Source organism: Rhinolophus sinicus, linkage group LG06, assembly GCF_036562045.2.
Source record: "Rhinolophus sinicus isolate RSC01 linkage group LG06, ASM3656204v1, whole genome shotgun sequence".
Classification (NCBI taxonomy): domain Eukaryota; kingdom Metazoa; phylum Chordata; class Mammalia; order Chiroptera; family Rhinolophidae; genus Rhinolophus; species Rhinolophus sinicus.
Genome location: NC_133756.1, coordinates 30,213,932 through 30,227,335, shown reverse-complemented (window position 1 = coordinate 30,227,335; position 13,404 = coordinate 30,213,932). Strand labels below are relative to the sequence as shown.

At 34.8% G+C, this 13,404-nt stretch overlaps 1 protein-coding gene across 12 annotated transcripts in view; it reads left to right on the top strand.

Moving 5' to 3' along the window:
• DOCK7 (dedicator of cytokinesis 7) overlaps positions 1-13,404 on the top strand; it is a 188,247-nt gene that overhangs the window by 124,218 nt on the left and 50,625 nt on the right. For 5 of the 12 annotated variants that reach the window (XM_019731259.2, XM_074334826.1, XM_074334824.1 and 2 more), the window contains exons 23-30: positions 937-1,029; positions 2,213-2,302; positions 2,650-2,685; positions 3,269-3,364; positions 5,036-5,176; positions 5,273-5,386; positions 6,858-7,028; positions 9,491-9,630. In XM_019731259.2, the coding sequence (XP_019586818.2) occupies positions 937-1,029; positions 2,213-2,302; positions 2,650-2,685; positions 3,269-3,364; positions 5,036-5,176; positions 5,273-5,386; positions 6,858-7,028; positions 9,491-9,630 (881 nt within the window). The remainder of the gene's footprint in view (positions 1-936; positions 1,030-2,212; positions 2,303-2,649; positions 2,686-3,268; positions 3,365-5,035; positions 5,177-5,272; positions 5,387-6,857; positions 7,029-9,490; positions 9,631-13,404) is intronic. The other 7 variants (XM_019731324.2, XM_074334831.1, XM_074334832.1 and 4 more) reach the window with 4 other exon arrangements.

Below are 13,404 nucleotides of genomic sequence, written 5' to 3'. Positions count from 1 at the left end.
CAACCATCCTCTAAAAATTCCTTATAACTTACTCCCCCCCCCCCCCCCATTCCTGAATCAGGATTTCTGGGAATCAGGCCAAGGACCTAAATTTTATAAAGCTTCCCAAATGATTTTAATGACCAGTCAGGTTTAAGAAAGTGAAGTAAAACTCCACTTCCCTTCACCTAGGATCATAATAACCTCTTTCAGAGACAGACAGATAGACATACTTCACTTCTGGTCAGCATATTCAATTAACTTTAAATTGCTAATAGTGATGATGAAGGTATAATTCCTATAATACCTCCAGCATAATATTTTTCCTTATACTATTTATATAAAATAGTAGCCTATTAGGTTTAATAACAATAAGCACAATAAAACTGAGCACAACCCCAAATTCACCATCATTTTTAGGAAGGAGTAAATATTAGGCATCTGGTTTGTTTCTTAATTTTTCCTAACAGTCTCTAAAAGAATATGAAAGAAGAGGCAAAGTCAAATAAAATTATGGACTATCACTGAACAGAAGTTTTCAGTTCATGACAGATGGAATGAAATTAAAGTCTTTTAGAAAAGAATGGAATGTTTTCTTCCATTTTGTTTTTAAACTCTAGTTAATACTCAGAGGAAATTATGTGTTGCTAACTTGTACCATCTTAAAGAGAAATTTGTGGGGCTGGTGCTATGGGAACTTTCAAGGTGATCCCTTTACATAAAGAGAAATTACCTTTAAATGTTATATTTAATGTTCTTGATTTTTAAAAACTTATGTAATAAGACAATTTTGGTGAACTAGTACTCCATAGGTGCCTTAAAATTTTGGTTGCTTTAACAGTACTAATTTTTTAAAAAAATGTTTGCATTGGAAAGTCTGGATTTCTTTAAGAATAATTATAGCATGCCACATGTAATATTTCTTTCCTTTCCAACTGCTTTCTATTATATGCTTAGGGTTTAGATCGCTCCAATTCCTGGGTTAACACTGGTGGTCCAAAAGCTGCCCCATGGGGATCCAACCCCAGTCCAAGTGCAGAATCAACACAGGTGGTGTTTACATTAGAGGTTTCTTTATTGGCTGCTGATGTTTCCCTTTAGAACATTACTTTTTAGTATATACTATGATTTCAGTGGCTTGCTTTTTTAATCATTAAAAAGTGTGTATTTTTGTTTACTTAGCACATTTTCCAACTACTATGCATGAATACCACCAACTGCACCAGTATTGCTCTGCTTTCCTATTTCTTGTCTCCTCTTTGCCTCCTTATACACCCTGTCAATATTCCAGTGCCTGCTGCTTATGCAATTGATGGCTTTGATAACAGTTTCTACTTTAGGGATAGCACATCTTCAGTAGGAATCTAAAAAAAAAATTTTTGTGGAAAAAACCTGACAGTTTTCCATTTGCTTTTGGTTTAAAGTGTAGCTATTGTATCGTTTTCATTTAGCAGTTACTATCTTGTCATTTTTTTCATAGTCACCAACTAGAAATACTGGTAATAAGTGGAAAATAAATGTGAACAGTATATGAGCCCCATGCTATAAGATTAAATACCAGAAGCAAAAATCCATTTTAATTTGTGCTGTGTTGCAAAGTATGAAATTTGTTTTAACTTAGTTGAATTAGGTTTTGCTTACTTAGGTCTAATTGCTTGGTAGCTAATACTGCATGGTACCTCAAAATATGCTTCTCATCTGTGTATTGGCTTTGGAGGAAAATGTTCTTGTTCTTGAAAAAATTAATTTCTTGTTTAATGTAATGGTTTATATTTGATGTAGTATGTGGCAAACCTGAATAGTAGTTTTGATAATAGTGAAAAATGAAAGAAATCATTCTAAACTTTTCATTCTTTTTATTGAATATAAAATTCTTGGTTTCTTTTTTTGGTCTGAAACCAGCTGAGAAGTATGTTTTTACATTTTCTTACTAGATATGTGCATGTATATAGATCACACAAAAGTTTCATTCTTTGCAGCACTCTGAATTTATATAATTATTAAAATATTCATCTTTATAAAAACTATAAATATATAGAAGCCATTTTGATATTTCTAATGCATTGTCATTTAAACAATTTAAAATGGTGAAAATGAGATGAACAATAAAATAGATGGTTGTTGCAACCACAATAAAACACTATTTAAAAAATTGAATGTAATCCTTGAGCTGCAAAGTCATCCACAGCAGACTTTAATGTTTTCTCGTCATTCATTCATCTTCACTCCATAGGCTATGGATCGAAGTTGTAATCGTATGTCTTCGCACACAGAGACGTCAAGTTTCTTACAAACATTAACGGGACGCTTACCAACTAAAAAGGTAGATTCATATGAAGACAATCCATATAGGGGGAAAATAATTCCAACAATAGATAAATAATTCCAACAATAGATAAAAAAGTTTCTTTACATAACCAGTATGAGATGTTAAAATATTTGCATTGTATATAAAAATACATTTGAGCAAGCACTGCTTGTCTGATGCCTTTTGGGCATATCTCTCCAATGCTGGCTCTTTTACATTATTGTAATTATTATAATCTTGGGATTGACTGTTTTTAGAGATTAGTGAATTGAAATTTGAGTATCAAATTTTAGTGCCAAAAAATGTATTAATTCTGAATTCCGTTTCTGTAACTGCTTTTGTTTTGTGTTTTAAATCTCCAGGGAAAGGAAGATGAGTTAGAAAAATTATCACTCTTAGTAAGATATGTTGATTTGCTTCCCTTATGCACAGTTTTGTTAGTCCTTTTTCATATTAATATACACTATTTTGCAAATGCTTTGTATGCATATCCATTACAAGGCAGGAAATTTCTGCCATTTTTATAAAAAGACTTTAAAAACCTGAAAACTTGAAAATTAATGCCTTATATCAAAATTAAAATTTTTAAAGATATTTCCTAAATTGTACCAGCAAAGTTCATGAGTGTATTTACGTAAGTTGCAGTATATCTATAACATACAAACAAGATTTTATTTGTAACTGAGTTTTTGGTCTAGTTTCTGTTTGCAGGTACAATTTAGGAGGCTGTTTCCCACCTGTCCTTTTAAAATTACATTTTACTGCAAGATAACATGTAATTTTTCAGCTGTTCAACATGCCACTGTCTTATATGTATAAATAGCCGTTTCGTTAATGGGTGTCCTCACTGCATCATTGAATGGTTCACATGCCTTATTTTGCTTATTCTCATTATATCTTCATTTGCAGTTGCATTATTATTTGGTTTGTGTTATTAACTGACTTGACTTTGATAATAACTTTGGATTTACTTCTGGATAGCTTTTTCATGAGGAGCTGGCTTTGCAGTGGGTTGTTTGCAGTGGCAGCGTTCGGGAATCAGCTTTGCAACAAGCCTGGTTCTTTTTTGAGTTAATGGTGAGCAAACTAAACACATTCTTAATATTGTTTTCCTTAGTGAACATTTGTGTTATCACATTTTATACTATATATCATTTTTTATTGTCCATCTTATGGTTTACATGTGCCTCCAAGACAAAATTACATTTGTTAAACCTCTAAATAAACACTGGACACTCAGCATAATTTGGTGGAATTACAAAGCTCACTTAATTTTTTTTAGGAATGGTTGCAAAAGCTAGCTAACTTTTTAAAGAACCTGTGATACCTTCTCTTTTAGTCTGAACAGGCTACTGTATAATGGCAGTACTGTAGATTTCATACCAAACATAGGTAAAGAATGCTTTATAGATACCCAGTCTTTTATGGTTAGGAAGCTCTTCGGGATATGCCAGTTACAGCAAATTTAAAAATAAAAACAAAACAACTTTTTGCTTAATTCAGTAAATGATATTAAAAACAAATGAATGCAATAATATTGTAATATTTACACACACATTAACACATATATACACAAAAGCAATAAACATTTATCAAGTGCATACAGTGTAGTAGCACTGCCTCAATGGGCTAGTATTACCAAGACACAGAGAGATTAAGTAACTTGTCTAAGTATAGACAGTTTGTAGATAGCAGAAATGTGATTCACGTGGGCATTCTGGCACTAGGGACCTTTTTCTTCAGCCTCTAGAAAGCTGAACTCATTGAAACTTTTTCTTCCAAAGAAGAAGTGAAAAAATAAGAAAAAAAGGAAAACAGAACAGGAAGGAAGGAAGGAAGGAAGGAAGGAAGGAAGGAAGGAAGGAAGGAAGGAAGGAAGGAAGGAAGGAAAATAAAGGAAAGGCCACTTCTAGCGTATGTCATAGGGTCATTCTCAGCATTGAATGTTACCTATGTTGGGGATAAAAAGACATTTCTTCTAGGGATTTACTAATAAAATAAATAGGAACCATATTTAAATGATAAGTCATTTTTTTCTTAGAGAATGAACACCAAATTTGTAATTCGTGTGCTTTTAATATAAGATCAAAGTTGTAATTTTCACCTTTTTTTGATAGTCTTATACGTGTATGTTCATATTTCTTAAATATAAGATAGTCAAACGTCTGCAGCTTAAGACTTGGCTTGGCTTTAATTTCCCTGAATTTAAAATCTTTATTACCAATACCACATTGGTGTGATAAGAATCTATATACAAAAGCATTTTGTAAACTTACATCACTTTGTTAGTTTTTACCTAATATTTTATTAAGATTTAGTCATCAATATTTAATGTACACCTACCATTTGCTACTAGATGCTAGATGCTGAAGACTAGTGAAGTCAAGGTTTCTAACCTCTCAAAGCTCACAGTTTAGGGATATGAAGTGGCAAGATTATTGATTCTTGGGAAGATTTAATTTAAAACTTATAAAGGGTAACTTTTTTTTCTTTTGATACACACAGAATTTTTTTCCTATTGACAGGGTAATTTCATGAAGATGATGCTGTGATTAAATTGTCTCATATTTGATATTTCTTTGGAACACATAAAATGTTGTAGTGAACTCTTCAAAATATTTGAGGAGCTAACAGTATTTCAGCCATATTAATTCACATGGTATATTGAAAAAATAGCCCTACTGTTTAGAGTTGCTATAACTGTTCATTGCACCCGTAAGAAATTAAACTAATGGCTTATTTTTTCAGGTGAAGAGCATGGTGCACCATTTATACTTTAATGATAAACTTGATGCACCAAGGAAGAGTCGTTTTCCAGAACGTTTCATGGATGACATTAATGCTCTTGTTAGTACAATTGCTAGTGATATCGTTTCACGATTTCAGAAGGTAATAATGACTTATTATCTATATATTTTTTTCTTATTAAATCTCTTTTTCAAGCTCACATTAAACTCATACTTTTATTGCTCTTCTGTTTCTCAGGACACAGAAATGGTTGAGAGACTCAACACAAGTCTTGCATTCTTTCTCAATGATCTGTTGTCTGTTATGGACAGAGGTTTTGTTTTTGGCCTTATAAAGACTTGCTATAAACAGGTAATGCATAATTAGTAATCAAAGAACAAATATTGTGTTTGCTCTTTTTACAAATAGAGCTAAAAGATCTTCAAGAACACATTAATATACTGTTTTAAAAATAGCATATTTTTATTAGTAAGGCAAAAATAAATTACATTTGTTTAATCAGGACACAAAACTCTGGCAAGCTGATATCAGTACAGCTGGCTTTTCCCTGAGTTATACCGGCCCACTCATGACTCTTTAATTCTCATTCTGGAGCACCCACCAAGTCAGTATAACTGTAAAGCATCTCCACAATACTATTCGAGAGTAACATTTGTATTGAGTGAACAGCTAACTGAACTATTTGTGGCTTGAGTGATGTTTAAAGCAGCTGCATTTTGCTATGTATTCCTAATGCAGCCCTTGACATTATAGAGTGTAGAATCATGAACAGATGTTTACCCAGTTCCTGAATATCATTCATTATCTTGCTTTTTCTAAACTAAAAGCATCCTGGAACTTTTCCACAAACAGCTGATTGTGTCTTAAAATTTTTATAAACTGGTTAACGAAATCTGCCTTTTGGAAAACATTAGGTATTGGTCCTGATAGGCCATTTTGGTAGTTAAGTTGTATAATCACACTAGAATTAACTTTCAAAGGAACTTTAAAATATACAGATCTCTGGGTCCCATCCCAGCATTATTGAGGAGTTTGAATCCTGGTGGTGGGGGTTGGTAGTATGGTACACAGTGCTTGTGAAGCCCTTCCCAGCAGGTCCACAGATTAGATTTGAGAACTACTGTTTAGGAATGCTATTTGGCAGTCTAATGTTTAGAATTTTGAAGATCTGTTCTATTGCCTGCCTTTGTTTTATGTTTCTTTTAATAGAGAAGTTAAAACTACATGTGGGCACTGACCCACTTGCAAATATTTGCAACAGTATGTATTATTTTTACTTTGTCCCAAAATGTCATGTACGATTGTCCCAAAATCTGTTATGTCTTTATTCTTCAAGCATTGAACTCCTATATTTGCCAAACATTGAGCTAGACCCTAGGGATGCTAAAGCTATTAAGTCCGTTTATGTTTGTCCTCAGGTAGTTTACAGTGTAGCTGGGAACATAGACAATAGACAGTTATAAATATAAGTTAACACAAAGTACTGTAAAAAGAATGGAATATTTCTTTGATGAAGTTAATTTGATGGTGTACTTTCCTTTCATAAAGTGCATCTTTGAGAAGTGGAAATATCGATGCTATGTTAGAAATGTAAGAATGTGGATTTTAGCCTACTCAGTGGATTTATACAGTCAATCTTGTAGTTCAGATTTTTTTATTTTAGCAGTAATTCTGGAGAAAGCTACTACTGTTGTTTATATCACAGAACCCAAAACTGCCCACTGAATACTGTTCTTTAATCCTTTAATCTGTCATTCTGGTGTTGGTATTACAGAAATGATATATTCAATTGGTATTCTCTTGTTTATGCAATGCTCACAAGGTGTCTACAAAGCTTTATACATTACCAAATCCAAGTGTCCTGGTGTCCTTGAGGTTGGATTTTCTGCGAATTGTCTGCAGCCATGAGCATTATGTTACATTAAACTTACCCTGCAGCCTGCTAACTCCACCTGCATCACCATCACCATCTGTTTCTTCTGCAACATCTCAGGTATACAAATTGTATGAAAAACTATATTTTTCAAGTTCACATTTGTGAAAAGGCATTCTAAACACTGGAAAAATTTGTAAGTAACACTATTGAATAACAGCTGTGTGGTAGGCTCTATACTAAATGCTTTATAAATATTAATTATTTAATCCTCAGCAATTCTAGCACGTGAATTCTGTTACTATACTCATTTTACATGTGAAAACATTGAAACAGAAAGATCAATAACTTACCCAAGGTCACAGTAAAATGTGGCAGAGCTAGGCTTTGAACTAAAACACATGTTGGCTTTATTTTATTTTTAATTTATTTTTTTTCAATTACACATGACATACAATCTTATATTAGTTTCAGGTGCACAACATAGTAATTAGACATTATATACCTTACAAAGTGATCATCCTAATAAGTCTAGCACCCATCTGACACCATACATAGTTGCTACATTATTATTAGCTATATCCCTATGCTGTGCTTTACATGTTGGCTTTATTTTAGAGTCCAAGTTCTTAACCACTGTATTGTACTCCTCGTACATATTTATGTACATGTGAGTGAATTCACCTACATATTGTTTAGATTATTTAGATGTTTTCATAAATTGGGTTTTCTTGAAGCAGACACAGACTGAGATTGGGGTACAAGATGTTTATTAGGAATCAATACTTGTGAAAGGAAGGGGGATGAAGCATAATTTAGCAGAGAAAGAGGTCAGACTGCACAGGAGGCCGAACAGTGCCCTGTCTACCTCTCTTGTATCCAAAAAACCCAAAGGAAGCTAGATGAATATTTATAGGTTTTCACTGCACAGCACCTGACTTCAACAGTTAGTAGTTTTTCTAAAGATGAGAAAAGGTTATCATAGCAATTATTATGTATCCTATCATACAGATTGAGATGAAGGGATTTTGTGGTTTTAGTATCAAAGAAGCCTGGATTCTCCCTCCTAGTGAAACATTAGTCTTTCTGCTACAAAATTCCTGAGACAAACAAGATGCTTCCTTAAGCTCTTAATGTCTAAAGTCAAAGTTGATCTTAACTCTTTACAATTTTATTTTTGAGATATTTAATTCATAAATGTAATTCCCTAGGATCAATCTCAGATGTTTGATAAAATGAAAATTTTAAACTTTACGTAGAAAACTTCAGAGAGCACCCACAACTTTTCACTTTACCTTTGCAGAAAATATTATGGATCAGGCTATTTTCACATACTTTTACCTAGCCAGCACACACTTCTTCCTGTAATGGATGAGACTAGTCTTTCTTCCCCTATCCTCTGTCAATGATGTGGCTACACAGTCAAGGACAAATTAAACATAAATACAGTCCTAAAACCTTTAATGAAACACATTTGTTTACACCTAACTCCCTGCTGAACATCTCATTCAGCCAAGAAATTCATAGAATTTCTTCCATTATTTTGTTCCCCACGTTGCCATCTAACTAGAGTACATGATTCTCAGATTCTAATAGATGACAGAGACATCACTTTTTTGGGGGGGGCGGGTGGGCAAGAAGACTTTTACATACTTATTAGGAAGATGATTTCTCCATAGAGAAATCTGAAATCTCTTCTTCCAAGAAACCTCACTTGGATGATCTTGAATTATGGATTGAAGAGGGTGATAAAATTGAGGACATTCTTGCCTTGAACTATATCTTGGGGGATGCTATTTTGCAGTATTAAAAAACTTTCTAAAACTCAGTAAGTGGACCGCAAAATGACAGTGATTTTTCTAGGAATAGTATTTTTTCTGAAAAGCAGTTTTACCGATATTTGCAATTTCTCTGGGAACCAATAGCCTTGACTATGAGTATTTCTTTTGTACTCAGCAATGAGTACATAATACATTACAGTGGTACCTCGGTTTTCGAATGTAATCTGTTCCAGAAGACCGTTCGAGTTCTGAAACGTTGGAAAACTGAGGTGCGGTTTCCCCATAGAAAGTAATGCAAAATGGATTAATCTGTTCCAGACCTTTAAAATCAACCCCTAAAACTGCAAATTTAGCATGAATTTTATTATCCAATGATACCATAGATCCATAAAATTTACGGTGTTTGTAAACCGAAATGTTCGTCAACGGAGACATTCGAAAACCAAGATACCACTGTATTTGGACTTAGTTGCTTTTTTTCCCTTCAGAATATGATATTCAAACATTAAGTGGCTAAAAGGATAAAGGAAAAACAGGTGGAAAGTTTCACTATGATAAAAAGAAAATTGAAAATAGTTACAAGTGGTATTCCATCATAATTTCCTATATAAAAAGTAAGAGCAGTTACTTTCTCCAATGTTAGTAACAGTGATCTATAATAAACCTATGGCAATAAGTTACTCTAGGCAAAGTTCATCTCACTTTCAGGTAATGCTCATGTTTTATTTGTTGTAATTCTCTGTCTGTGGGATGTTTTGTTGCACAGCTATTATAGTTTTGTTCTACCTCATTCCCAAATAGAGTTCTGGATTTTCCACCAATGTACAAGACCAGAAGATTGCAAATATGTTTGAATTATCCGTGCCTTTCCGCCAACAGCATTATTTGGCAGGGCTTGTGTTAACAGAGCTGGCTGTTATTTTAGACCCTGATGCTGAAGGGTGAGTAGAGCAGTGTTTGCCTTACAGAATATGTTTGATTTTGGACATTGGGATGGAAGTAGCCCACTTCCACTTCTAAGAATCAAAATAATACTCTTTCCCACTCTTCTTCTACTTCTCTGTTTACCTAGACCTCTAGTTCTAGACCCGTGTTATTTCAATATTTCATAGATTTTCAAGAAGGACATTTTTCATATTTTGTCATCTCTGAATTTTTGGTTTGTCTTAAAATCGGTGGTGTATCATGGCTTATTTGATAGCATTTTTTTTCTCTTTAGTACATAAAATACTTGTGCTTTCTAATAGGTGGACTCTTAGATTTGCTGTAAACAGTAGGCAGGCACATTTCAGATGAGGAGGATAGACTAGTCTTCTATTTGATTTCTTGTGAGGAAAATTTATCATTTGCCCTCATACTCTGTAGCATTTTATTTCAAAATTGCCCTATAAACAAAATCTTTGTTTTGAAAATGTCCAACACTTTTAGAGGATTTTTGGAAATTGATATAGTAAGAAAAAGAAGGGTATATTATCTGATGATTTGAATTTATAATAGTAGCCTGATACTATCCCTATAGGGTATTTCCCTATAGGGTATTTCCTATACCCTATAGGATAGTTCCATCTTAATAGATATTTTCCATTTTAATAGATATTTTCAAAAATCTATTTGACCATAACTCATTTGGGTAATTACTTTTTTCCCCCTAATTTTTCTCATAATAGGATTATTAGGAGTTTATAATGCACTTTGACCTCATGTGTAAGCGCTCCAGAGAACAAAAGGAGATACCTTTGAGCAGGTTTTACCAGGGTCCTCTGATGTATTTGAGTGAATGAAAGAGGAGGAGGTTTGAAAAGTTCTTAGCGATGGATCGTCAAGACATAGTCAATACTCAATTAATTGTGAAAGGCTAAATCTTCTGCAAATGAAAGGCACTCCTTTTTTTTTTTTTTTTATAATGGCAACTTCCCATTTTAGGAATATATTAGCTAGTAGTTGTTCACACTGTGTTCTGCAGAACTATTGGGTTCTGAAGAGGTGCTTCATGAGTTTCCATGTGGGATGGGGTGGGGGTTGCAGACGTTGGACTATGAAGAGGACAGACTGAGTGAAACTCCAGGTCTTCCACCCCTGCATGCCACCACCTTTATATGTTGCCATTTGACATATGAATATGATATCGCTTGGGGGGGAAGGTGGATCCATTGTTTGAAAAATACACACTCTGAAAACAACCTCTAAACATACTAGCTTTCTTTCTTTAATAACTGGTATATCAATCATTTGAATGCATATTCCAATATTTGTCTTGATATATCAAGATATTTTTGGTTACAAGAAATAGAAAACCTTTCTTCACACTGGCTTTATTAAAGGAAGGAAATTTATTATTTCATAACTAGAAGAAAGATAGAGGTGGTTTTTTTTTTTTTTTTGGTTTTTTTTTTGCACAGTACAATTGTTACCAGAAAGTGGGTTCTTCTCAGAGCGGTGTCCAGGTTCTTGGCATCTCGGGCAAAGAATTGAACAAGACACGAAAATAAAGTGGTGAAAGAGTAGTTTATTAGAAGAGATAGTACACTCCAAAGAAATAGGAGCAACCTGAGCAGCAGAGAATGACTCGGGGGCCCATTATTAAAAGAAAAAGTACACACTCCAAAGGGTTTGGAGCGGGCCCCTGAGCAAAAGCAAGGCTCAAAAGACTCAAAGGGCCCAGACTGGGGAGGACTTGGAATTTTTATCTTTTCTTCTCTAGAATGGGCTGTACCTTTCCGGGTATGGGGCCGCTTGATTGACACCTGTGAATGACAAGAGGCAATTACTTCATCTTTTTAGACTGTGCATGTTCCTTCCCAGAATTCAGTCTGTTACAATGATGTTAGTGAACTTCCGGGCATATGTATGATATTATAATGATGATATAATGAGGCCCAGGTAAAATGAAGGTCGTTGTGGCCTTTACTGTGCAGGTATGAGTGGCCGGTTTAATCTAGTTGGGTATTTTGTACCCATTTGTTCCTCATAGGGGTAGATAATTACAATGAAAAGGGGAAGTTTTGGGCAGTGAGGGGAGGTCTTTTGGGCTGCTGCATTCTGTGGATTATGCAGGAATGTAGAGACCCGATATCTATCTCTGAACTGCTTGCCTTGTTTTTGTTTTCCCTTTGAGAGACATGATCCCCATAAAATCTCTATGGGAAGTTGAGGGACAGAAGGTCTTTTCTTCTGTATCTGCTTCCTGCTGGGCAGGGGCATAGAGCTGTCCCTACCTATTGGGGGTTTCACGGAACTCTCGCCCTATCTGATCTCAGATGAGAAGAAGGGGTCTCGAGATCCACCTGGAGGACTGTGCTGGCTTCTTTGGTTGCGACTGGCAACCTTGCTGGGGCATCCTCCGCATCCCCAAGGCCCCTGAATGAGGAAAAATAGATTTTAATAAATCCGTTAGCTCTCTAGGATTTCATTCAACCAGTCAACCAGTGGCCATTCAACCAGTCATTCAGGTCTTGTTAATTGTCCAGGAGCTGGGCCTGGAACGGATAGGAGAGAACATTAGATTTCAATGCTTACAATCAACAAGTATGAATCACAAGTTTTAGGGTAATTATCTAAAACGGGTAGGAGATTTCTATGATTCAGGTTAAAAACAATCTATTATTTATGATTAAGAAACTAATGGAGTTAAAACACTGAAAAAAGAAAACTTAGAATTTCTGTAGTGACAAACCCTTTCACTTGGCCCACATCACAATCAGCAGCTCAATGATGTCATCAGGTTTCTGGTTCTTTATATCTTTTTCCTCTTCTAGATGTTTTATCCTAAGGCCAGTGCCTCTCATGGCTGCAAGATAGGTGTCACTGGTAGTTCAGATTAAATTCTTATTTATTCTTGTCCAGCAGGAGAGAGAGGGGAAGCCCTCTTTCCAAGCATACAGTGTAAATCTTTCCTTTGGACCGAATTGGCTCACTGTACTGTCGCAGTCACCAGAGCAATGCCAGGTTGCTGGAAGGATTAGATCAGTTCTACCCAAATGTGGTGCTTAGACTAGTATCAGTTCATGGTATGTTACAGAGCACAGCAAAATAATTGTAAGTCAACTGTGCCACTAAACACAGTGTTTTGTTCATGTGACTTGTTTTTTTTGGTAGACCTTAATTAAGGAGGCAATGCATTGATTAACATTTATCTCTCCTCAGACTGATCATAAAACAGTTTGCTTTGAGTAGCAGGGCTAGTCAAATTAGGATCTCCTCCTGAAATGGATAGAGTCAAATCCCCCTGAGTCATAAGGAGAGGAATGTATATCTGGAAAAAATTGAGTTTTCCTAAGAAAGAAGACAGAAAGTAGATGTTGTGTAGGTGTACAGCCGTGTCTGATACAAAGAAGAAAGAATTCTAACAGTCAACTGTTTTTGCGATGAGGGTGTTTTTTTCACGTCAAGGACCAGTTCTATTAAAATAGATTTTTCATGTTCCTGTGGAACAATATAGGGCTTATGAAAGAATTCTTTATTGCTTTTTTACCTCTTCAAGCTAGAATGTGGTGGTCTTTGACACTTGGAAAGATTTTCTATACAGTTCAGAAAGTAATGATAATTATCATCTTTGTCTATCTGGTTAAACAAGATATGAGAAGAGCTTTAAATAGTAGTATACAAGATTATATCCTTCGTTTTTACTGCTGCTTGTTTCTTTCTTTTCTCCCTTCTTCCTGCATGCAGTCTGTTAGCAAATTCCACAGGTACTATATCCAAAATACATCCCAAGT